The 27581-nt window shown below is 43.8% G+C and overlaps 1 protein-coding gene across 1 annotated transcript in view; it reads right to left on the bottom strand.

The window, feature by feature from the left end:
• C5H18orf21 (chromosome 5 C18orf21 homolog) overlaps positions 1 to 27288 on the bottom strand; it is a 35157-nt gene extending 7869 nt beyond the window's left edge. Inside the window, exons 1-3 of the mRNA XM_040353474.1 lie at positions 27060 to 27288; positions 24289 to 24311; positions 14998 to 15197 (exon numbers count right to left, since the gene is read on the bottom strand). Of these exons, the coding sequence (XP_040209408.1) occupies positions 14998 to 15197; positions 24289 to 24311; positions 27060 to 27133 (297 nt within the window). The 5' untranslated portion in view covers positions 27134 to 27288. The remainder of the gene's footprint in view (positions 1 to 14997; positions 15198 to 24288; positions 24312 to 27059) is intronic.
• Positions 27289 to 27581: the final 293 nt, after the last annotated feature.

Consider the following 27581-nt stretch of genomic DNA (forward strand, 5'->3'; position numbering starts at 1 on the left):
CTAGTACTTCCGGTACCAGGCAGTTCCGACGGCCTCCTGGACGATTCAATGCAGGTGGGAAGCCACAGGGCCAGCCTCAGGCTTCCAAAAAGCCTTGGAACCGTAAGCCACAGGCCAAGCCAGCAACTAAGTCAGCATTATGAAGGTTCTCCCCCACTCAGCCGGGTGGGGGGAAGGCTTCAGCTGTTTGCGCAGGCTTGGCTAGACAGGATCCAAGACAGGTGGGTCCTCTCTACGGTCTCCGGGGGCTACAAGCTGGAGTTGAGCGAATTTCCTCCGCCGCGCTTCTTAACCTCGAACGTCCCAAAGGACCTCGGCAAAAGAAGGTCCTTAGCATTGGCCTTAGATCATCTGTTATCCCAAGGGGTAATCAGAGAGCTGCCAGTGGAAGAACAAGGTTTGGGGTTTTATTCCAATCTCTTCACCGTCCCCAAACCAAACGGGGATGTAAGACCCATCCTGGACCTCAAGGCCTTAAACAAGTTCCTAAGGGTCCAATCATTCCGGATGGAATCGATCAGGTCAGTGGTGGCCTCCCTGCAAGGAGGGGAACTACTAGCGTCCATCGATATAAAGGACGCATACTTGCACGTTCCTATCTTTCTCGACCATCAGAAGCTGCTTCGCGGTAAATCAGCGCCACTTCCAGTTCGTGGCCTTACCTTTTGGTCTGGCCACCGCTCCTCGTGTTTTCACGAAAGTATTGGCTCCACTGTTAGCCTATCTAAGGTCTCAAGGCATATCCATAGTAGCCTATCTAGACGACCTGTTGGTAGTAGACCGGTCAGTGGCCGATCTAAACTCAGCGGTACACAGAACCGTAAAATTTCTGGAATCCATGGGTTGGGTTCTCAACCTGGACAAGTCAGCCTTAATGCCTGTGCAAAGGCTCGAATATTTGGGTCTACTCATAGACACAAAGCTAAAAAGGGTCTTCCTGCCCCAAAGGAAGTTCGAGGCTTTAAGAGTACTAGTTCAACTAGTCAAAGCAAAGCGTCAGCCTCCCATTCGCCTCTGTATGAGGTTACTGGGAAAGATGGTAGCCTCGTTCGAGGCCGTCCCATTTGCGCAGTTCCACTCAAGGGAGCTTCAACATGCCATTCTGTCCGCTTGGAACAAAAAGGTTCAAGCCTTGGATCTCCCTATGTCTCTCTCCCGGTCAGTCCGGCAGAGCCTTTGTTGGTGGCTGGTTCCCCGGAACCTGCTAAAGGGGAAGTCCTTTGTTCCCGTGACATGGCAGGTTGTGACCACGGATGCCAGTCTGCTAGGCTGGGGTGCAGTCCTGGGAGGTTTGTCTCTCCAGGGGAAATGGTCAGCCTCCGAGAGGTCTCTACCCATAAATCTGCTGGAAATTCGAGCAGTCTATCTAGCCCTGTCAGCTTGGTCAGACAGGTTGAAGGGTCTTCCGGTCAGGATTCAATCAGACAATGTCACTGCCGTGGCATACATAAATCACCAGGGGGGCACAAGAAGTCGTGCAGCCCAAAGAGGTGAATCGAATCCTGACCTGGGCAGAGAAATATGTCCCATGCATTTCTGCAGTGTTCATTCCGGGAATAGACAATTGGCGAGCAGACTACCTAAGCCGCCAACAGGTTCTTCCAGGGGAATGGACTCTTCACCCCGACATCTTCCAGAGCATTTGTCAGAGGTGGGGAACACCAGATGTCGATCTCTTTGCATCAAGGTTCAATGCAAGGGTGGGCAACTTTCTGTCCCGGACAAGGGATCCACTTGCTTGCGGCACGGATGCACTGGTGTTCCCATGGGACCAGTTCTCCCTAATGTATGTGTTTCCTCCGCTGCAATTATTACCCCGTCTTCTTCACAGGGTAAAGTCGGAAGGAAGACCAGTGATTCTGGTGGCTCCAGCGTGGCCCAGAAGGGCCTGGTTCGCGGACATTGTAAGGATGTCCGTGGGGCAACCGTGGTCCCTTCCGCTTCGGCCAGACCTATTGTCCCAGGGGCCAATATTCCATCCTTCCTTACCGTCTCTCAATTTGACGGTTTGGCTATTGAGTCCCATATCTTAAAGAAAAGGGGTCTCTCTAATGCGGTGGCATCTACTTTGATTAATGCCAGAAAACCGGCATCCAGACTTATCTATTACCGAGTTTGGAAATCTTATGTGGCCTGGTGCGAGACCAGGGGTTGGCATCCCCGGAGGTATCTCATTGGCAGAATTCTGGAGTTTCTGCAGTTAGGGGCAGACATGAAGTTGGCCCTAAGCACCATTAAGGGCCAGATCTCGGCCTTATCGATTTTTTTCCAAAGGCCACTAGCTACACATTCCCTGATCAAAACCTTTTTGCAAGGTGTGATCCGGCTTAGTCCACCAGTCAAGATTCCCTTGTGTCCATGGGATCTGAATCTGGTCCTTTCTGTCTTACAGAAACAACCATTTGAGCCCTTGGCTCATATTCCTTTGGTCCTTCTGACCAGGAAGGTGATATTTTTGGTAGCCATAACCTCCGCCAGGAGGGTTTCGGAGTTGGCGGCCTTGTCTTGTAAGGAACCGTACCTTATATTCCATAAGGATAGAGTGGTCCTACGGCCCCACCCGGCTTTCCTACCTAAAGTTGTTTCAAAATTTCATTTGAATCAGGATCTTGTTCTCCCGTCTTTTTTCTCAGAACCTAGTTCTGCAAGGGAGAAGTCTTTACATACGCTAGACGTATTAAGAGCAGTTAAGATCTATCTTAAGGCTACTGCTCAGGTCCGGAAAACTGATACATTGTTTATCCTGCCAGAAGGTCCCAGATGTGGGCAGGCAGCGTCGAAGTCCACTATCTCCAAATGGATTCGGCAGGTCATTACTCAAGCCTATGGCTTGAGGGGAAAGGTTCCCCCGTTTAAGGTTAAAGCACATTCCACTAGAGCGGTGGGTACTTCCTGGGCAGTGCATCATCAAGCCTCCATGGCTCAAGTCTGCAAGGCCGCGACATGGTCGTCTGTCCATACTTTCACTAAGTTTTATCAATTGGACATAAGAAAGAATGAGGAGAGCGCCTTTGGGCGCAGTGTGCTGCAGGCTGCAGTTTGATTCCTCATGTCTGATGGCGCCCGGCTTATTTCTTGGGGTCTTCCTCCCCTCATAGCATTGCTTTAGGACGTCCCACATAGTAATTACTATGCTTCTCTGTGTCCCGTGATGTACGATAAAGAAAATAGGATTTTTATAACAGCTTACCTGTAAAATCCTTTTCTTGAAGTACATCACGGGACACAGAGCACCCGCCCCTCTTTTGGGGTATTTGGGACACTTATTGCTTGCTACAAAACTGAGGCACTCCCGGTATGGGAGGGGTTATATAGGGGAGGGAACTTCTTGCCTTAAGGGCGTGCCAGTGTCCACACCTGAAGGTACTCTCTATAACCCACATAGTAATTACTATGCTTCTCTGTGTCCCGTGATGTACTTCAAGAAAAGGATTTTACAGGTAAGCTGTTATAAAAATCCTATTTTTTGATGCATTCCAATGCATTTCTGATGCAGTCCGGTGCATTTTTTCCCCTCTTTTTTCTTAAACCTAAATAGGGACATCTGTGTTCCAGTGTGTTTTTGGTGCTTTTTTTTAGCTTTCTAGTAAAGTCCAGGGCAGGAAAAATGCAGCATGTTCTACTTTTTTCCTGGAACTGGAACGCACTGGAACTGCAAGCACTGGTGTGAACTATGTAATTGAAAACCATATAAAAAACGACTTTCAATGCATTTTTGATGCAGAAAAAAAAATGCACTGGACTGCATGTGGTGTGAACTAGGTCCTTTATGTTTTTTTTTATTATTAGACAAAACCGTATCAAATAAGAGTTCTATGTCAGAGTTTACATACACTTTACGCATTCTTAAACCTTATGACTGCTAAAAAAGTACATTATTAATATACAGGATTTATATAGATTCATCTCTCTCCAGCGATGTCCACAAGTGCCTTGGCTAGCCGAGACGCTCCTCCCGATTGGCTGAGACACAGCAGCGGCGCCATTGGCTCCCGCTGCTGTCAAAGTCAGTCATCCAATCAGGAGAGAGAGAGAGGGACGGTGCCGAGCTGGGGCTCCGTGTCTGAATGGACACACAGAGCTGCGACTCGGCTTGGGTGCCCCCACAGAAAGCTACTTGCCGAGGGGGAACTTGACAGGACGGAGGGGCCAGGAAAACGGAAGAGGGACCCGAGAAAAGGAGGATTCAGGCTGCTCTGTGCAAATCCACTACACCGAGCAGGCAAGTATAACAGGTTTGTTATTTTCAGATAAAAACTAAATCAAATAAAAAAAAATCACATTAATACCACTTTAACACTGGGCATGAATCAAGCAACCGTCACCCCACCACCCACTGTTGAAAAATTGCTAATTTTGTTTTGAGTATTGTCTAACAGAAAGGAATACCTTCCTTACTTTGCAGTCCTGCAGTCTTCCACCCTGCTGGTTCTGAGTGTGGGAACCAGTTCCCTAAAGCCACTCTTCTAGATAATGTTACAAAACCAACAATAATATGGGGGGATATATCAACCTGTAATCACCTGAAAGGTCATCAACCCTTAAAATTAATAATATTGATAAAAAAATAAAATAGGGTATTCCTAGATGACTCACAGGTATAACAGCTTACATATACATAAAATAAATATATTTATTGTAACTTTCATTAAAATGTCTGAATAATAGGAATAAAAGATATGTGTAACTTTTATCACCCAACTGGAGATGAATTCTTTAATCCTTAGTAACCTAACCCATGTCAGCAAAATAGAAGAGTATCCAGGAATATTTCTTATTGAATGATGTGGCGAATGTCTCCCCAACTACGTTATGGGCAGCCCATAAGACCACCATCAGGGGAAAACGTATCCAATTGGCGTTGAGGTTATGCAAAGCAAGACAGGCAGATATTATTGAAGTTAGAAAAATAATTTCTGTTAGGAAAACCTCTGGAATCCTTCCAGTTGAGGAAATCTCACAGGTTATTAAAAACCTGAAAAGCCACTCTGCCCCTGGCATGGATGACTTTTCGCCCCCATACTATAAACATTTCCCTGCCAGCTTTGAAAAGGTTCCCAACTGGATAAGACCCTAAACTCAGCCTTTATATCGGTGATTCCCAAGCAGGGCAAAGACCCTAGCTCAGTTGCCAACTATCGCCCCATATGCTTAATAATGATCTCAAAATCCTAACCAAAATCATAGCAGACCGTATATCGCCTTTCATTTCCCTCTATGTCCACAAGGACCAGGTCGACTTTATCCCGGGGAGACAAGGCCCTGATCAAACCAGACGAGCTATTAATGCAATTTCTCGTCTGAGGTCCGGTTGGGATGGCAGCCCTCCGCAAACAGGCTTCCTTCTCTCTCTGGTCCTCCAGAAGGCATTTGACTCTGTCTCCTGGTCCTTCCTGGTCTTGGTTTTACACCAATGGGGCTTTGGCCATACCTTTATGAATGTGATAGGGGCCCTCTACTCCAACCCTGAAGCACAAACATGACTATAGGGAGATCACTCAGACTCCTTTCCGATCTGCAAGGGCACTAGGCAGGGTTGACTTTTATGCCCACTGATTTTTGCCAATGTCATCAAACACTTGCTATTGCCATCAGGGATCATCCAGATATCTATGGGGTTAGTTGCGGGCCACAAACCCACAAATGTACATTTTTTGCAGATGATATTCTGCTTTTTATCACCTCACCATTAATCTTGCCTCCCAACATTTGCAAATTATTAGATGACTTTGGCAAAATCTCTGGCCTCAAAGTGAACTTTGAAAAATCTATGGCGCTAAATATAAATCTTCCAGAACATCTAGTAACACAACTTAAGAAAAAATTCCAATTTGTATGGAGCAATACGGTCATCTCCTATTTGGGGGTCTGGCAGCCTCATGCCGCGTACACACCATCACTTTATGTGATGAAAAAAAGACGTTTTTAAAAACGTCAATTTAAATGACCGTGTTTGGAGGAAAACGTTGTTTTATGTCTTGTGAAAAACGACAAAAAAAAATTGAAGCATGCAATTTTTTGTGTCGTTTTTCAAAACGTCGTTTTTTGTTTAACAAAAAGTCACCGTGTGTAGCAAAAACAACGTTTTTAAACCCGCGCATGCCCAGAAGCTAGTTATGAAGCGAGCTTCAATGGAAAAAAAGTGGTGAACGTAACCTCGCTTTGCTAGAGCATTGTGAAAAAACGATGGTGTGTAGGCAACGTCGTTTTTGAAAATTAAAGTTTCAAAAACTTTGTTCTTTACTTCACAGAAAATGTTTTTTTTTTTTCCATCACATAAAGTGATGGTGTGTACGCGGCATCAGTGTACACTTTCCTCCAATTTACTGTAAATTGGAGAAAGGACTCTCACATTGGGACAAAATTAATCGGTCTTGGTTAGGTAGAGTCAATTCAGCCATTGACACGCCCACATTATCCTATTGCCTGGTGATTTGGGACTCCCTTAAAAACAACCCACATCTAATCTCTAATTGACGGCCCCTTTCTCATCTTTTCCGCAACGCTCTCTTTCTCCCCTGTGTATGGACATAAAATCCTTTGACTGGTGGCTAAACAAGGGGATGTATAGGATTGGACATTTTGTCAACTCCACTGGCCCTCTCACCCTCGCTCACTGTGTAAGAAAACTAGATAAGCCCACTTCTGAAAGCTAACGATTTCATTAAATCTCCCATTTTATCCATACATTATGGACCTCAAAACCCGACCCATTTACTATTACAGATTATGAACAATGGTGTGGACATGCCACTGAGCTGAGAGGGGGGGGGGGGGGGAATTTCAGTGATCTATCAGTCATTGGCTCCGGTGGATTCTAAGTCCCTCTTCATGTTGGAATGGGAGAGGGATCCGAGTTAAACCAGGGGCTTAGCAGAATGGCACAGGGCCTCGACCTCCTCATTTAAAGGGGATTTTGAATACAGCGCTAGTGGAGGCAAACCTGAAAGTTGTATTATGTTGGTATCTCTAGCTAGAATCTACCAGACATCCTCCCCTTTGTTTTTTAGAAATTGCAGACACGTTGGATTGGTGATGCACATATGGTGGGAATATGCCAAACTCAGAGGACTTTAGAACAAAATTTTCAACATGATCAGAAAATCACGGGTCTTCCCATACAGGCGCCCCCCACCCCTTGACACAGCTTGTTCCTTCGAGGTGTTGGAAGGTGGCGGTTGCCCCCCCCTTTTACATCTCTAGAATTGTTATCTGGTTTCCCCTTTCCTCAGCTCATTATTCGCCCATACGGCGGTGGGTCATATATGCATCCAGATATTCACTATCATACCGTAATGTGTTTTCATATGTATTAAGGTTTAATTCACATCATTCCAAAAGGTGTTATTCCCAAATTCCCCTTTGGCACATTATTCTAGAACCCGCATTATTGCGGGCTCCTCATTGGCGCTGCACTATTACTTATATTCTTTTCACATTTATCCTTTTGTTGTGTTGGCTGCCCACTTTCCAGATATTTTAGGATCAGAGCAGTATATTAACTTTTTTAGATAAAAAGGTTGCAACCAGGGCTGTGGAGTCGGTAGATAAATGTTCCGACTCCTCAGTTTTATGTACTTCCGACTCCGACTCCGACTCCTCTGTATTAATATGCGAATGTATTTTATACATTCCTTGAGGGAAAGAAACGCAACCTACCACAGGACTACTGGCTGGGAAGCCAACAGTCTACTGTATTGCACAGTTTAAGCAAAAGACAAACACAATGAAAACAATCAAGTGACTGGATAGTAGCAGCAGGCATAAACATCAGGAACAGGATCTTTACCAGTTCAAAAATACAAACCACATTATTTGGTTGTTTTAGAACAAAAACAAAGCTTATCTATAATGAACCAAAAACAAAATCTGCAAAACCTAGAAATGGTTAATTAATCTTGAAATGTAGTTCTAGGCTTAGCAAAATCAAATGCAAATCAATTCAATGTAGAGTTCTAAGGAAGAGAATTGCCTCTGCCAGATCCTCTTTCATAGAGGCTCTTAAGTCAGAGACTTTATTATTTTTAGGGCTGAAAATAATCTTTCGACACTGACTTGGGTGGGTGGCATTGCAGTAACTATTCTGGCCACATCACTAACGATCTCTGGATAAACAAGGATGGCTTCTTCAACAGTAAGTTTTGATGAGCGATCATACTTTGCAACTTCTTTTAGTGCTTTATAAAACTCCTGTTGGAATTTTTTTATTTGGACACTTACTGGTTCTCTAACATGCGTTCCCTGTAAAAGCAGAACACAACACTATGGAAAGTATAAGTATTGCAGCTCCTAATTGTGCGTTGCGTGCCATATAGTGAAGCACATGAAAAGCATGCTTCTTCACGGTCACTTAACGTGAGGCACTGCATGCATTGGTCTTTATTCTTACAGTAGAGAAGTCATTAATTATAACTTTTTGTGAATTGGGACATTTAAACTTGCTTTTTTTTTTTTCTAATTCCAATCTAAATTTAGTAGGAGTCGGAGTCGGTGCATTGTTTGCCGACTCCGACTCCAGGTACCCAAAATTTCCCCCGACTCCGACTCCACAGCCCTGGTTGCAACGACCACCATTTTATTCTCTAGGGTCTGAAATTATTCAAAAAGACACAATAGATAATGTGCCATAGGTTCTGCAAACTGCTGTATCAGGCACAGTTTGAAAACAACTTTTTACGCAAAGTCACACAGAGTGTGCTAGGTTAGTAAAAAAAAAAAAAAAAAAAAACAATGGCTGACAACTGCATGCATGAGTGTTAATCTGTGTGTAGCCCTGCATGTTCAAAAGAATCCAATTGTTAGACTGGCTTCTGTCAAACAGTTCTGCTGCAAAAACAGTGGTTGTTCAGCCACTCTAGCCAATGGCTGAACAGTGTATTCTGAACGGGGGTTATAGTCCCCACTGTGAAAAAACTATTTTGCATAGGTGGAGATCCCTGCATCCACATTGTTTGTGAAGCTGTGTGAATGCAGGGATTGAGGAGTTATTTTTTTTTTGTTCAGCCCACTGGTTAAAAAGAAAAAAACTCACGGTGTGTACACCCAGCTTTAGACTAATAAATCAAGTCAAATGCATAATTTTAGGGGAAAATAGCCAGCAGTTCAGTTGCTTTTTCTTGCAGTAATGTTGACGTAATGTATATGTAGGAAGGAAAGGAGTTATGACACAACAGAAGAAAACGCACCAAAGGGAATTTAGTAAGACGGAAGTAGACAGAACATTGTGCATTGCAACCAGCTTCTATAATTCATTTTCAAAAAAACCTAACTGAACAAGCTGATTGATTACTATGCACAGTTGCTCTATATTCTGCTCCAATGTTAATAAATTCTCGCCTTTGAGTTTCCCCTAAACTCCAAGTTATGTACAGCTATGCATGTATATCTACTCTAATAATCAATTTTCATTACAAATTTCAACAGAATACAATCTCTGGTACTCGGACATCATTTATTGATCTTCCAATGTGCAACTACATAAGGTCGTCACAAGCCAGAACTTGCCGTGATGTAATTGAACCTAATGCCGTTAGCCAATGTAGTTTTCAATGCGCAACTATGAGAAGGTCAAGCAGCTGACAGACAAAATTGACAATATTATAGATAAGTACTGTATCACCCATTAGCATGAATAGTGATGTTATGAAAGCAAAACTGACCCTTACCTCTAGGCATGAATGACCTTCAAATGTGTAGATTCTACTCATATGTACAGGGAGTTCCTATTGTCAAGCTGTGAGTTTAATATAAATTGATCTGATAAGAAGCCACTACTGTGATAACCTTCTATCTCACTGTTGACAGAAGAAAAAAAAAAAACACTAAATAAAAAAAATGGTACTACACTACTCTGAACAGCAAGTTCATGATGTTCAAATGCCATGCTAACACATTTAACAATCTAATCTGACCTGCAGTGTTGCCTGAGAGAAAAGCTGGCCTACAAATTTCAGCTGACTCCTGCTAATAGGGCAGAATTTAAATCATAAGTGGCCTTGTAGGCACCATCCGGTTCCACAAAAGGGGACTCAAAAAAAACACACACACACACACACACACACACACACACAAACACAGAGCCAGGCACAAAATGATTGTCCAAATAAATTAGAGAGTTAGGGTTGGGTGAGGCTGGTGTGAGGGCAAGGTGCAGGGGGTGCTAGAGGGCACTCTAGGAACAAAGTGCACCATCTAAGTGCAGTATGATCGCAATTTAATCGCTTGAAGACCAGCCGCCGTAGTTGTACTGCGGCAAGTTGGCTCTCCTGGGCACGACACCGGAGTCGATGCGCGTGGCCGGCGGCCGCGATGTTCACCTGCCATCCTCAATCACTCCACAGAACTGGGATCTTTCAATGTAAACAGACAGATCCATGTTCTAAAAGGGGAGGAGAGACAGATCTGTTGTTCCTAGTGATTAGGAACAGCGATCTCTCTCTTCCTTTAGTCAGTCCTACCCCCCCAGTTAGAAACACCTCCCAGGGAACACATTTAACCCCTTGATCACCCCGTAGTGTTAACCCCCTTCCCTGTCAGTGACATTTACACAGTACTGGCTGTATAGATGTCAACGGTCCCAAAAATGTGTCAAAAGTGTCCAATCTGTCTGCCGCAATTCTGCTAAAAATTACTAGTAAAAAAAAAAAAAAAAGGCCATAAATATATCCCTTATTTTGTAGACGCTACAACTTTTGTGCAAACCAATCAATATATGCTTATTGCAATTTTTTTGAACAAAAATTATGTAGAAGAATACATATTGGCCTAAACTGATGAAGACTTTTTTTTTTTACTTTTTATGCGGCGGCCCCGCTCCTTAACAACCACGAATTACCAGCATTCTTTTTCTACATTACAGCTGTCAGAAGGTATTGGTTTCGGTACATTTGCACGAATACCAATTCCTATGCAAATGCCTAGTATCGGAAACCATTAAACATGTTGTAAACTGTTTGTTTGGTCATTAATAATTTGTGTTTACATAATACAATTGTGACATTGCTAGAAAATTTCTTTGTTGATATTTATAAAGTAAGGTTAATTTCTTAACTTTACATAATAAATCCACATGTCAAGTACATAAAAAATATTAGTGCTATTATTTAACCACTTGCTTACTGGGCACATATACCCCCTTCCTGCCCAGGCAAAATGTCAGCTTTCAGCACGGTCACGCTTTGAATGATAATTGCGCGGTTGTGTGACATGGCTCCCAAACAAAATTGACGTCCTTTTTTTCCCACAAATAGAGCTTTCTTTTGGTGGTATTTGATTACCTCTGCGGTATTATATTTTTTGCGCTAAAAACAAAAAAAGACTGACAATTTTGAAAGAAAAAAAATATATATATATATATATATATATATATATATATATATATATATTATATATATATATATATATATATATATATATATATATATATATATATATATATATATATATATATATATATATATATATATATATATATATATATATTTTTTACTTTTTGCTATAAAAACTATTTTTTTTTGTCAGTTTAGGCCAATATGTATTCTTCTACATATTTTTGGTAAAAAAAAAAAAAAAAATTTGCATTAAGCGTATAGTTTGTGCAAATGTTATAGCGCCTACAAAATAGGGGATAGAATTATGACATTTGTTTTTATTATTATTTTTTTTTTTTTACTAGTAATGGCGGTTATCTGCGTTTTTTGTCAGGACTGTGATATTATGGCAGACACAGCGGACACTTTTTTGGGACGATTTACATTTATACAGCGAACAGTGCTATAAAACTGCACTGATTACTGTATAAAATGTGACTGGCAGGGAAGGGGTTAACACTAAGGGGTGATCAAGGGGTTAAATGTGTTCCCTGGGAGTGATTTTTACTGTGGGGGAGGTGACAAGGGACACACCATCGGTCTCCTCTACCTGACAGGACGTGGACCTCTATTTTTACACACAGAGATCCACGTCCCTGGCTCTGTAAATGCCGATCACGGAAAAAGTCCATGGCAACATGTGGAATGACAAATGAGGAATGCCTAGATGCTTATATTGGTGTTCTTCTTGCTGGAGTGTACAGATCCTATAATGAGGCCACTGATAGTCTCTGGGACAAGTCAAGAGGCAGATATATCTTCCCAGCAACAATGTCACTTCACACCTTTCGAATGATATCAAGAGTTTTCAGATTTGACAACAGAGATACTAGAGCAAAATCTGACAAGCTTGCTCCCATAAGGGATGTCTGGGAGAAATGGGTTCAGCTCCTTCAACTAATGTTTAACCCTGGGCCTCAGGTAACAGTAGATGAACGTTTGATTTCTTTCCGTGGAAATTGCCCCTTCCGGCAGTATATGCCCAGTAAGCCAGGCAAATACGGCATAAAATCTGGGCAGCCTGTGATGCAAAAACAAGCTATGCATGGAACCTACAGATTTACACCGGCAAACCCGAAAGTGTCATCCCTGAGAAAAAAAAGACAACGTGTAGTCCTTGATTTGACTACTGGACTGCGGGGTCACAATATCACGTGTGACAATTTTTTTTACCAGCTATGACCTTGGACAAGAACTTCTCAGGAGGAAACTCACCATGGTAGGCACAATAAAAAAAAATAAACCTGAGCTGCACACTGAAATTTTGCAGGTGAAGGACAGAGCTCCACTTTCTTCAAAATTTGCTTTTACAGACACCACCACTGTGGTTTCATATTGTCCAAAAAAAAAAAAAATGCGATACTTATGTCCACTTTTCACAAAGATGCAGCTGTGTCATCAAGAAGTGACAAAAAGCCCACAATTATCCTGGATTACAATAAAAACAAAGGAGGAGTGGACAACCTGGACAAGTTGACTGCTACCTATACTTGTCAGCGAATGACCAGGAGATGGCCGATGGCTGTGTTTTCTAACATCCTAGATGTGTCTGCATACAATGCATTTGTGTTATGGACCCACATCCACCCAGGTTGGAACACAAAAAAAAAAATAACACACAGAGAATATTTCTCGAGGAGCTAGGAAGTTCCCTTGTCAAGGCACACATTGAGCAAAGGAAACGGGTGTCTCGAGATCCAATCGCTGCAGCCGTGATCAGACAGATGCAGAGTTCATCAAGCACTCCATCCACACCATCAACAACACAAAGAGAATCAGTGCCAGCATCCTCATCATCATCTAGCCTTGCCTCAACATCAACCAGCACAGCCACAACTCCAGTGATGCCATCTGATTCTAAAAGAAAGAGGTGTCAGGTCTGCCCCAGCAATAAGGACAGAAAGACACACACATTATTCTTCCACTGTAAAAAATATATCTGCAAAGAACATGCTAAAAGTGTCAGCTTTTGCCACACATGCATCTAAAAACACCCACGCAAACACATGCAAGTTCTTGCACAGAGATGCTTTGAAACTAGTACTTGATTTCTATTGGTTTGCCTTGCTTGATTGTATGTTGTTTGTTTGACCTTGAAAGTCTACATTTTGTATTATTACTTGCTTTTCATTGTTTATGAATGTTTTATGTTAAAAAAAGACTTTTGGCTATTTTCTTGAAGTAAATATATATGGGTCAAAATTGACCCTACCACCATCAATGTTATTATAGTTAGTGTTATTAAAAATATATATATATATATATATATATATATATATATATATATATATATATATATATAAAAATTAAGAGATGTGTTCAAATACTCCTCAGCAACATTCTGGTGACATAACAACCTTTTAATTTACTTATAATATTCTATTGAGGTTTATTTTACCATTTTTTTTAATTTGAAAATGAGAGGTATGCTATCAAAAGAAATGTCTAAGGGGTCACACCAAAAATATTAAAACCAATCTTTTCAAGGATAAAGAAGCCTAACAAGGTAACCAAGAGGTAAGAAACAAATTGGATGATAAATAATTGTTCAGAGGGTATTTTATGGTGGATTTAAGACACTGGTCAAAACCGACCCGTTAACATCATGGATAGTAACAGAAAGCTAACATAATAGGAGGGTTAAGACTACAGGTGGCATTTTTGACACACCTTGTGCGGGCATTGGACGCTGTTGTCTCCATCAGGAAACCTACCCTTGCTTTTGATTGTAAAATGGAAATATGATCCAGGGGGCTCATGGCTTTTAATTGTCTTAAAGCACAAAAACACAGCCTTTTTGTGTAGTCACCTGTACACTTTCTCAAGTATTCCTTGAGAAAGTGAGAAGGTGAAAACATGAAAGCAGTGGTTGGCCAAGTTTTCATAAAAAGTATGGTGGCTGCCACTGCTGGCCTTCTTCCGAAAATGTTAGTTGCGTGATGGCATCTGACGTTATGCATGCTGGAGTGTAAGAACTACTTATCGCCATACTCATTTTAGGCGAGTCACTCAAAGCATTAAAAACCAATGCATCAGCATAACAGGCAAGTCGAATTTTGAATAGACCAGTCCCTTTAGTTGCTCTTTACCAGTTGCAACTTCTGCAATAAAGGAGAGTGAAACGTCATAATTGCACTAAATCATAGTTCTACTTTACAAGGTGCATTATAGCTATGCTGGGCTGCAGAGAGACCTGGTCCTAAATACAGGTGTGAAGCTATGGTCTCCTGTGGAAGCCCCTTTATTTGCAGAAGCTGTTGGCTGCCTGCCATCCTCACACTATGAGTGCCATATATTTTCTTTGAACTTTGTATTAATACCATTGCTGCAAAACCCTTAGATAGGTTGTGGCTGCAAAAAGGCTGCAGGTGACCAGGAGCACTAAGATATTATGAAGATCAAAAGGTGAAACGTAGTATTTTAAAAAAATATGCCAATTTTTATGGTGCTTTTGCAAACTGTCATTAGGGATAGGGTTTATATCTACTTAAACTGTCTGAAAAATAACTTTATTTATTAACACCCCAAATACTAGACTTCAACACATACATTTAGATCTATAGTTCATACAACAGAAAAACTGTTACAAACACACATATTAATAAATGTACTTTAACAAATATCTTACCAGTACACTTCTTGAACATTTATATTTCCTAAGGAGTTTAGTTTGCTTAAGGTTTAATCTGTGGCATTTTGCTTCTTTCTTTAATAAGATTTCAATGCGCGGTGTTATTTTCATTTTTGGCCTCAGACGAACTTTATGATTATCAGGTGTAAAAATCTGGAAGCAGAATCGGCATATTCCTTTTTTTCCACGTCCTACTGCTGCAAGAGTACATAAAGATGTGGTAATTAGAAAAGTAACATTGCAAAAGGCACTTTAATGTAAACAGGAACATATTCAGATGAGAAAACTGAAAGAATGGATTTAGCAGTGACAAGGCTAGTCAAAATGTGCCTTTTTCATTAAAGTGTAAAAGTTAAAGGGTTACTAAACCTTTGTTTTTTTTTTATGTTTTTAAATAACAAACATATACTTACCTCCATTGTGCAATTACCTCCAAAAGCACAGAGTGGCCCGATCCTCCTCTTCTGGGGTCCCTCAGCGGCACTAGTAGCCAGGGCTGTCTTAATGAGGGCACACCTGGGCACTGCCCAGGGGCCCCAGCTGCATGGGGGGCCCCCTGCACTTTCCCCCAAAGCAGCTGGTTCTTGAGCCCATGCTGTCCCTAAATTGGGGGCCCCATGATGGTACTGAGAGTGATGGATACACAGGGGAGGCAGGCTAGCAGCGGTGCGCCGTGCTGTGCAGAATGATACCTATTATTTCACAGCCAGCAGGGAGCGGCAGGTCCAGAGCACCATGTAGCTTGAATGCTTGGGACTCGAAGGAAGAGGCATCAGGGATGCAGTGGGGTCACAATTTAAGGGGTATCTTATGGTGTATGGTTACAGTTCTGGGGGGACATCTGGGGTGTAGAGGGGTCAGAGTGCTGGGGGGATATCTAGAGCGTAGAGGGGCCATAGTGCTAGGGAGGCATCAATCTAGCAGATATATTATATGCACAGGACAACTTTGTTACTTTATGTATGTAGTATTTTCTTACTTCCTTTGCTATACAGAATGACTGTTCATGTAGTCAATGCGGAGCGCCACCCAAAAGGGGAAGCTCCACTTGTCTGCCTCCTACCTACTTGATGTCTGTTTACCTGCTTCATTGTAGGGGCCCCAGAGCATTACTTTGCCCAGGAGCCCATGATACCCTGCTAGTAGCTACTCCTCTTTGCGAGTGCCCCGTCGGAGAAGTGCTCTCCTCCGGGACACCCGTGCGGGTGTGCTTCCGAGTCCTGCTTCTGCGTCTATTGACACAGCCAATGGCTGCGCTGCTATCAATCTATACCATAAGGACACGAGACACCAGCTAGAGCTGATGTGCTCGTCCACAGGGAGAAAAAGACTGGGTTCATGTAAGTAAAACAGGGGGGTCTGTGGGGCTGCAGCATGACAGAAGGTTTTTTACCTTAATGCATAGCATGCATTAACCACTTCCCTACCGCACGCCGCCATATGACGTCCTTGACTTTATGCGGAGATATCTGAATAATGCCTGCAGCTACAGACATCATTCAGATATCCTTTTCAGCCGGCGATTCTGTGCACAATAAGAATGATCATAGAGGCAGTTCCGCCGCTTGATCGTTCTTATAGGCGACGGGAGGGGACATCCCCTCCTCCCGTCGCCATGTGGTGCTTCTGCGGGCTCTCGTGCCATTGGGGGCCCCGGAGAAAGAATCGTCCGGCGCGGGATGACGATTGAGCTTTCCAGTCATCTCTATGCCCGTCGGAGGCCCGGGTGTGGCAATATGACTTCACGTCTGGGTTCCCAGAAGTAAACAAAGCTGCAATCGCAGCTGTCAGCATGAGATTTGTGAATTTTGTTTCCCGATCTCATGCTTTCCAGCCTGGAGGAGAGATGCAGGGTCAATAAGTCCTCTCCATATAGAGAACCTGTCACTAACCATTTCTATTACAAGGGATGTTTACATAAATGGATAAAAGGTATAAAATGGTATAAAAGGAATAAAAGTGATCAGAAAAAAAAAAAAAAATAATAAAAAATTAATTTAAAAACACCCCTCTCTCTGATAGCTTGTGCTCAGAAGAGAACGCGCACGTTAATCCTGCCCACATATGTAAACGCTGTTCAAACCACACGTGAGGCATCGTCGCGTGCGTTAGAGCATGTGCAACAATTCTAGCACTAAACCTCCTCTGTAACTCTAAACTGGTAACCTGTAAAAAAAAAAAAAAGTTTCAAGTGTTGCCTATGGAGATTTTTAAGTACTGAAGTTTTGCAATATTCCATGAGTGTTCGCAATTTTGGCATTTTAGGTATGTATTTAATCGGCGTAACATCATCTTTCACACTGTCCAAATAAAATGGGCTAATTTTACGGTTTTGTTATTTTTAAAATTCAAGAACAGGTTTGTTTTTCAAAAAAAGGCGGTTGAAAAATTATTGCGCAAATACCGTGCAAGATAAAAAGTTGCAATGACCGCCATTTTATTCCCTAGAGTGTCTGCTAAAAAAAAAAAAAAAAAACATATAATGTTTGGGGGTTCTGAGTAATTTTCTAGCAAAAAAAAAAATTATGATTTTTACATGAATGAGAGAAGTGCCAGAATAGGTCCAGTATTGAAGTGGTTAAGGTAAAATAACACGGGGGTTTACAAACCCTTTAAACACTAGCCGTCCGTCCGCTGTCAGAATGGCTCCCCTGCACAAATCGCCGTAGCTGTACAGCGGCCCCTTTAAGGGGTTTAAGGGGCGCGCGTGCCTGCTGCATCAAGGATGCAAAAACTCAAAACAAACGACAGATTCCAAAAGATAGTAGAACAAACCCCAAAAAAATCTTCAAATATATTAATAAAAAGGTCAGGTCTGAGCATGTAGGCCCCTTACAAAATAATCTAGCGTGGGAGACTGGGGACAAAGAGAAGGCTAATTTATTAAATACTTTCTTCAGCTCTGTGTATACAATGGAGCATGGGGGAGCTCATGTCCAAAATGGGGGTGGTAGTGATACAGCCCCAAATTATACACAATGGCTTAAAAAGTGATATGGTCCAGAAATATTTAGACAGAATAAAGGTGGATAAATCACATGGACCAGATGGTATCCACCCACGGATCCTAAAAGAATTGAGCTCTGTAATTTCAAAGTCACTGTATCTAATTTTTAGGGACTCATTAAATGACAGGAATAGTACCACTGGATTGGCGCAGGGCCAATGTGGTGCCCATATTTAAAAAGGGAACAAAGTCTTTACCAAGTAACTATAGACCTGTTAGTCTAACTTCTATAGCTGGGAAGATACTGGAGAGATTAATAAAAAGACCACATAGATGAGTTCTTGCTGGAAAAAAATAAGCAACAGACAACACAGATTCATGAAAGACAGAAGCTGTCAGACAAACCTGATTTCTTTTTATGAAGTGTTAAGTAAAACCCTGGACAGAGGGGTGGCTGTGGACGTGGTATACTTGGGTTCTGAAGAAGCGTTTGATACAGTTCCGCACACACGGCTCATGTGTAAGGTAAAGTCTACAGGATTGGATATATCAGTTTGTAAATGGATAGAAAACTGGCTAAAAGACAGAATTCAGAGAGTCGTGGTTAATGATTCTTACTCTGAATGGTCTCAGGTTATCAGTGGTGTACCCCAAGGTTCAGTGCTGGGACCCTTACTTTTTAATATCTTTATAAAGGATATTGGGTCTGAGATCAAAAGTAAAATTTCTGTCTTTGCAGAGGACACTAATGCCTCATACACACGACCGGTTTTCCCGACAGGAAAACTGCCATGTTTGCTTTCGGTTGGGAAAATCGGCCGTGTGTATGCTCCATAGCAGCTTTCCCGACAGGAAAACTGCGAGCAAAAAAAAAAAAAAAGAGAACTTGTTCTCTTTTTCCCCCCGCCACAATTCTCGGTGGATTTTTGCTCAGCAGTTTTCCTATGGGAAACACTGCAGTGGAGCATACACACAGACGGTTTTCCTGACCAAAGCTGCCATGGCAGTTTTCCTGTCGTAAAAAACAGCCGTGTGTACACAGGAAAAGCAACCGAGCAGGTTCTCGGTTTCCCCGGCGGACTTTTGACCGCCGGGAAAACCAATCGTGTGCACTAAGCATTAGCTATGCAGTGAAATAACGTCCTTACAGGATGTCGCCAATTTACAAGCCGACCTCAATGCTCTGTCTAAGTTGGGCGACAGAACCTTCACTTTATTTTGCTGCAGCCAATGACAGGTCGACTTGGCCTTGTGTTTTGGATCATTGTCATGTAGGAAAGTCCAAGTATGTCCCATGTGCAGTTTTCTGGCTGATGAATGCAAATGTTCCTCCAGTATTTTTGGATAACATTCTGCATTCATCTTGCCAACAATTTTGACCAAATTTCCTGGGCCTTTGTAGCTCACACATCCCCAAAACATCAGCAATCCACCACCGTATCTTTCATCATAGGCCTTGTTAATTCCTCTTCGAATGTAGAGAGTTTATGGTTACAGCCAGGAAGCTCAAATTTGGTCTCATCGCTCAAAATTACTTTGTGACAGAAGGTTTGCGGCTTGTCTGTGTGCTGTTTGGCGTATTGTAAGCGGGATACTTTGTGACATTTGTGTAGTAAAGGATTTCTTCTGGCGATTCGACCATACAGCCCAACTTTCTTCAAGTGTCTCCTTATTGTGCATCTTGAAACAGCCACACCACATGTTTTCAGAGAGTCCTGTATTTCACCTGAAGTTATTTGTGGGTTTTTCTTTGCATCCCAAACAAATTTTCCTGGCATTTGTGGCTGAAATATTAGTTGGTCTACTCAGTGGTCATCAACCCTGCCCTACAGGGCCCACTAACAGGCCAGGTTTTATGTATTACCTTGGGGAGATGCAGTCTCGAATACTGCAATCACTGAGCAGCAAATGATATCACCTGTGATGTATTTCAGTTATATTGCAAACCTGGCCTGTTAGTGGGCCCTGTAGGGCAGGGTTGATGACCACTGGTCTACCTAACCGTGGTTTGGTTTTAAAAGAACCCTTAATTTTTAAATTCTTGATAAGAGTTTGAACACTACTGATTGGCATTCTCAATTCCCTGGATATCTTTTTATATCGCTTTCCTGTTTTATACAGATCAACTACCTTTTCCTGCAGATCCTTTCTCAATTCTTTTGCTTTCCCCATGACTCAGAATCCAGAAATGTCAGTGTCGCACTGGATGAAAGATGCAAGGGTCTGTCAGGAGTGCAGAAACTCATTGATATTTTATACACACATACACTAATTACAAGCAAACAGATCACAGATGAGGATGGTTACTTTTAATAGCCATTTGTGTCAATGTTATCAGGGCAAAAATCACCAGGGTATGTAAACTTTTGATCAGGGTCATTTGTGTAGTTTCTGTTGCCATTATGATTTAAAAAGAGTAAACACAGTTGATTAACAAATGTTAACCATGAGTGAAAGAAAAATTTGTGTTATCATTCATATTCTTTGAAAAATGGCCAAGAAATCAAATTCTGCCAGGGTATGTAAACTTATGAGCATAACTGTATATCTGTAGTGCGCTAAATGCCATTTTTCTCTGGTGCTTCTTTCCTCTGATCAGCTTGAGTCACTTCTGAGACTTTTTCCGGATATATGAGATACATTTGTGACGGGGAGGCAGATTAGATTTAGCACTGAGCTTGTCTATTCAGAACACAGCTCTGTATCCTTCATTTGCTCCTGTTTGCTGTGTGGAAATCAGCTCTCACACAGTAACTGCAGCTCTCCAACCCTCCTCTGTGATACTAACAGAGTAAGAATTTTAAAACGATTCTGCCCTTTTGAAGGTGGCCAGTCACTTCACTGAGTATATGAGAGGGTTTACAACCACTTTAATAGCCGTTATATTCCCTTTAGCATCAGGGAGGCATTTCCAAGTAGCCTCTAACTAGGCCCTGGGTTAGGGTTTTCCCTTAAAGGTCAAGGTCAGGACTAAGGGGTGGGGTTAAGGGACCTCCCCCAAAAGGTCAGGAGTTTTGACCTCAAAGATCCGGAGGTGTGGCTTCCTTCCACCCACGTGCGCTTGCCAACTGAACTAAAACAGCTCCCAGGCTTCGCTAACCCTAAACGAACAGGTCCTAGCCCACTCTATTCTTAATAAAAATTAAATTAAAAAGGGTATTGACTGGACATACACTTCAATGAAAAAAACAAAAAATCTGTGCTGGTCACAGGGGAGCAGGAGATAAACAGCGCAATGATAAACCCCAGGATAAGCAGATTTGGACGCCAATTTAGTCCCTTGGACAAGTAGTTTTTTTTTTTTAAATCCACATCCCTTTGTTAGATAAAGTACTCCGAGGGCTGGCACGGTCATGTTTTGGCTAACTCCCACCAAAAATGTCTCTAATGGCTACCAAATGTGCTGGTCCAATTCACTGGCGAATAGCAAAGCGTGTGTGTAAATGGGGGTAGTAGAATAGCAGAGTTCAGCCATGCCAACGTTTATTGTTAATTAGCTAATATGAGGCCAAAATAGTTTGATGATTATTATAAAACACATTTTCAAAATGTTTTATTACGGTGTTCAAATAGCAAACCAGGGTGGAATAAAGGTAACTGCGCCAGATGATGGGACAAGCTATAACAATGCCAATGTGGCTGTTGGTTTGAACTTCCTTTATTAAGTACATACAGTAGGTGCACGCGATATTGTGTCAATCTCGCTCCCTTTCTCGGCGAGATTGAGCACCTACGAGCCCCATCGCGGGAGCCAGCGCCGAGCTGGCTTGCCGCGATAGAGACAAAGCCGTCATAGAAGCGACGGGAGATCCGACTTGGATTCCCGCCAATTCTACACGTGTGCGGCGTTTGTTATGAATCCTGAGGGGGAAGTCCCCGCCGGATTTTAAATAAAAATCCGGCATGGGTCCCCCCCTCAGGAGCATACCGGGCCCTTAGGTCTGTTATGGGTTGTAAGGAGAGCCCACCCTACGCCGAAAAAACGGCGTAGGGGGTCCCCCTACAATCCATACCAGACCCGTATCCAAAGCACGCTACCCGGCCGGCCAGGAAAGGAGTGGGGACGAGCGAGCGCCCCCCCCCCCTCCTGAGCCGTACCAGGCTGCATGCCCTCAACATGGGGGGGTTGGGTGCTCTGGGGCAGGGGGGCGCACTGCGGGGCCCCCCCACCCCAGAGCACCCTGTCCCCATGTTGATGAGGACAGGGCCCCTTCCCGACAACCCTGGCCGTTGGTTGTCGGGGTATGCGGGCGGGAGGCTTATCGGAATCTGGGAGCCCCCTTTAATAAGGGGGCCCCCAGATACCGGCCCCCCACCCTAAGTGAATGGATATGGGGTACATCGTACCCCTACCCATTCACCTGGAGGAAAAATGTTAAAGTCAATAAACACAACACAAGAGTTTTTAAAATAATTTATTAGTCTGCTCCGGAGGCCGCCTCCTGTCTTCTTTAGCTCTGTTTACCAGGGGGGGCTTCTTCTTTGACGTCTTCGGGTGGGGGCCGCTCTTCGCCGCCGTCCGGTTCTCTTCCACCGCCGGGGGGGGGTCGCTTTTATAAAAGCGCCCACTCCTCGGCAGGTTTCCTCCGACGTCTTCGGCGGGGGGGGGTGGTGTGCTTCTTCTTCCGCTATCCGGGGGGGGGTCTTCTTCGGCTATCCGGGGGGGGTCTTCTTCACTCTCCGGGGGTCTTCTGCTATGTTCGCCGCTCTCCGCTGTTGACTCGGCTCACCCCGGTTCTTCCTCCAGCTGTCCGGTGCCTTCTCCTTCAGCGCTGAACGTCTATCTTCTTCTTCCGTGCTGCGACGTATTCTTCTTCTTCTTTTTCCGGGCTGTGACGTCATCTTCTTCTCTTCTCCAGATGTTGACACGCCGGCTCTTCTCGCTGAAATGACGGATGCGCGGCTTGCATCGGACCTATATAGGCCTCACAGTCCCATCATGCTCTGTACCTACCCATGTGATACCTACCCACGTGGGTAGGTATCACATGGGTAGGTACCAGAGCATGATGGGATTGTGAGGTCTATATAAATCCGATGCAAGCCGCGCACCCGTCATTGCAGCGAGGAAAGGCGACGTGTCAACATCGGGAGAAGAAGAGAAGTGAAGAACATGACGTCACAGCACGGAAGAACTCACAGCATGGAAGGAGAAGAAGACGTACAGCACGGAAGAAGGCGGCACCGGACAGCGAGAGGAAGAACCGGGGTGCGCCGAGTCAACAGCGGAGAGCGGCGAACATAGGAGACCCCCGGAGAGTTGAGAAGACCCCCCGGATAGCGGAGAAGACCCGTCGGGATAGCGGAAGAAGAAGCCTCCCCGCCGAAGACGCCGGAGGAAACCCGCCGGGGAGGTGGGGGCTTTTTTAAAAGCGACCCCCCCCCGGCGGTGGAAGAGAACCAGACGGCGGCCCCCACCCACCCGAAGACGTCAAAGAAGAAGCTCCCCCTGGTAAAAGAGCTAATAAAGAAGACAGGGGGAGCCTCCGGAGCAGAAAAATAAATTATTTTAAAAACCCTTGTGTGGTGTGTTTATTAACTTTGACATTTTCCCTACAGGTGAATGGTTAGGGGTACGATGTACCCCATATCCATTCACTTAGGGTGGGGGGCCGGTATCTTGGGGCCCCCTTATTAAAGAGGGCTCCCAGATTCCGATAAGCCTCCCGCCCGCATACCCCGACAACCAACGGCCAGGGTTGTCGGGAAGGGGCCCTGTCCTCATCAACATGGGGACAGGGTGCTCTGAGGTGGGGGGGCCGCAGTGCGCCCCCCTGCCCCAGAGCACCCAACCCCCCCATGTTGAGGGCATGCAGCCTGGTACGGCTCAGGAGGGGGGGGGCGCTCGCTCGTCCCCACTCCCTTCCTGGCCGGCTAGCGTGCTTTGGATACGGGTCTGGTATGGATTGTAGGGGGGGACCTCCTACGCCATTTTTTTCGGCGTAGGGGGGCTCTCCTTACAACCCATAACAGACCTAAGGTGCCGGTATGCTCCTGAGGGGGAACCCATGCCGGATTTTTATTTAAAATCCGGCGGGGACTTCCCCCTCAGGATTCATAACAAACGCTGCACACGTGTAGAATTGGGGGGAATCCAAGTCGGATCTCCCGTCGCTTCTATGACGCGCTTGCTGGGATGTGCTGTCACTATTCCAGTGAGTGCGAGATCTCTGCACCATGTCGCCGAGAATCAGCGCGATGCTGTCGTGCTAAAAACACAATATCACAAACACCTACTGTAATAAAGGTGAAAATTTCCCACTTGCAGCCACACTATGTGCAGATATCTTGCCATAACTTGGCTGTGGAATGAATAATTTCACTTCTTAAAATATACTCACTTTTTGGAACAGGACAAACAGACCTGGAAGAAAAAAAAAAGTATAGAACATGAATACAAAAAGCCCAAAATTCAGGACAACTGCATACAGCAAGACCTTGTTCAAACTATTTGCAGTAAACTGCTTTTTTTTCTGCACAAGAACAATGCTGATCATTACTAGGACGCAAAGAAAACCCATTGACTCACACCACAACACAGCAGTGTGTTGTAAAAATAATGCGCTGCTAAAAATAGTGAATTTAAAGTAGAATTCCCCATCAAAAATTAGTTTAGGTTAACATGCATAATGAAATTTTTTTATTTTATTGCCGATTGTCTGATTAAAAAACAATAGTCTAATCCAGACAATCAGCATTCCTCCTGCGCTTTACCGACAATGGTGTGCCTGTGCAGCTGAATGTGGCTACTCACAGGCACTTCTCGCTCATCCATGTCTTTCTGGACCTTGGGGTTGTCCCGATACCGATACTAGTTTCAGTATCGGGACCAATACCGAGCATTTGCATGAGCACTTGTACTCGCACAAATGCTCCCGATGCCTTAGCCAATACCTGGAATGGGAAGTCAGCAGGTGGTGCGTCGAGCGAGTCCCCAAGCAGGTCAGCTGGCAGGAGGTTCAGAGTGCAGGGCACAGCCGCATCATCCGTCGGGATCGGCGACCGGAGCCGTCTCATTCGGTCGTGGAACACATAGTTAGAGAACTACTCAAATTTGTTTATTTAATTAAAACAATAAAATTGCCAGTGCATGTTATCTCAGCTTGGATTCATTGACCGAGTTTACGAAAAATGTAAATATTGCAGAATATACAGCCTCATGCTACAGGGCTTTCTCCCTGGTGTGGAGTGTCATGCTCGCCCCCTCCCTTGGATTACAGAAGAGTCAGGACGCCCACTAACACACAGCTCCTTTCTCTATCTGCAATGTAGAGAGCATCCCGACTCTCCTGTAGTCCAAGGGAGAGGGCGAACACGACACTCCACACCAGGAAGAAAGCCTTGCATTACTGTGTGTAGTTACAGACAGAAGAACAGGAAGTGAGGATTTCTCAGAAGAAATAAGTACATTTAAAAGCAAAATCAAAGGATGAGGTAAGTGAAGGAGGACTGCACTAAGGTAAAGGAAGCCATTTAGGAAAAAAAATAAATTTACCTTTACAACCCCTTGAATGACTGGAAGGATCTGCCCCCTTAATGACAGGCCATTTTTGGCAATACGGCGCGGCGGCTTTTACTGACAATTGCCCGTTTATGAGACCTTGTATCCAAACAAAATTGACATCCTTTTTTTTTTTTTTTTTACAAATAGAGGTTTCAATTTTGAAAATAAATAAATTATATATATATATATATATATATATATATATATAAACATTTTTTTACTTTTTGCTATAATAAATATCCCCCATCAGTTTAGGCCAATATGTATTCGTCTACATATTTTTTGAAAAAAAAAATTGCAATAAGCGTATATAGATTGGCTTGCGCAAGGTTGTAGCGTCTGCAAAATAGGGGAGAGATTTGTGGCATTTGTATTATGATTTTTTTTACTAGTAAAGGTGATCAGTGATTTTTAGCGGGACTGCAACTGATTACTGTATAAATGTAACTAGCAGGAAAGGGGTTCACTGGGGGGGGGAGTGTACTGACTGGGGGAGGAGACAGATCACTGTTCCTAATCACCAGATCTGTCTCTCCTCCCCTAACAGAGGGGATATGTCTGTTTACGCTCAGGTGCGATCGCTGGTGGCCAGCAGACATCGCGGCCACGCGCATTGCGCGTGTGCATCCTAGTGGTCTTAAAGCGGAGGTTCACCCATAGAGAACACATTTTCCCCTTAGCTTCATGCTCGTTTTGTCTAGGGGAATCGGCTAGTTGTTTTAAAATATGACCTGTACTTACCCGTTTACGAGATGCATCTTCTCCGCCGCTTCCGGGTATGGGCTGCGGGACTGGGCGTTCCTTCTTGATTGACAGTCTTCCGACGGTCGCATCCATCGTGTCACGATTTTCCGAAAGAAGCCGAACGTCGGTGCGCAGGCGCAGTATAGAGCCGCACCGACGTTCGGCTTCTTTCGGCTACGAGTGACGCGATGGATGCGACCGTCGGAAGCCTCTCGGAAGATTGTCAATCAAGAAGGAACGCCCAGTCCCGAAGACCCATACCCGGAAGCCGACGGAGAAGATGCATCTCGAAAACGGTAAGTACGGCTCATATTTTAAAACAAATAGCAGATTCCCCTAGACAAAACGAGCATGAAGCTAAGGGGAAAAGAGAAAAAAAAAACAAATTGGTTGAACTCCCGCTTTAAAGAGACCGACGTACAATGATAACGATTCGCGCCAACTGTGACGGCTAGTCCTTAACTTTTTTTAGAAGATGGTGGATTTTTATACACCCTGCGGCTCCCCCAAATGTGGCAGTGGAAGATGCAAACAAGCAGAGCTTCCCCATTTGGGTGGAGCTACGCTTTAATGACCAGGGGTCAGAAACGAGCGGTAATCATGCGATTAACCAGTGTGCTGAGATCGGTGGTCCCACCAGCTACCGAACTTTAGTCCAGACATTTCCGCGCATAAACATTGGCCACCCATCAAGGCATATTACGTGTTGTGAGGTCATAAAGGGGGTTAATGTTTGTTTCACTTTTACCATGAAGGAGTTAACATAATAAAAGTACAGTGAGCCGCTACAATCCCCATACACAAACGTGAACGTAACACGTGGCCATGACAAGTCCTGTGACCGCTCGCACAATATGAACTCACAGGAGATGCCGAGACAGCCCCGGACACAAATCCTTCACCACCACTGCCGCTCTCTTTCGGAACTTTTCGGTCATGGTCTTTTCGGAGAATAAGCAAACTTGCACACGCAGAATTTAGGACCTTACATGACGTCGCTATCACGTGGCCAGTTTAGACCAATGAGCAGTCTGGACGACTATGCAGCTGTTTCATGTTTTGGTTTGTAGTTCCCTGGCACAAAATGTGCGTTTAGCTCCAACACAGCGCAGGTCACGTGTCATATACGAGGCTCTGGTTTCAACGGTTTTATGGGATCACGTGTTTATTGCTATATTTTTCCCTGAGAGAACAAATGTCCGGGATTTTATAGTTTAATTAGAGCTATAGTTATTGTAATCATCATAATCTTTGTTGTGTAACATTCATGTATCTGCCCAAATACAATTTTATTAATCACTTCAGCTCCGGAAATGTTTACCCCCTTCATGGCCAGGGCATTTTTGCTATTCGGCAATGTTGTACCAAAATTACATTTATATAATT

The sequence above is a fragment of the Rana temporaria genome, chromosome 5 (genome assembly GCF_905171775.1).
Source record: "Rana temporaria chromosome 5, aRanTem1.1, whole genome shotgun sequence".
In the NCBI taxonomy this organism is placed as follows: Eukaryota; Metazoa; Chordata; class Amphibia; order Anura; family Ranidae; genus Rana; species Rana temporaria.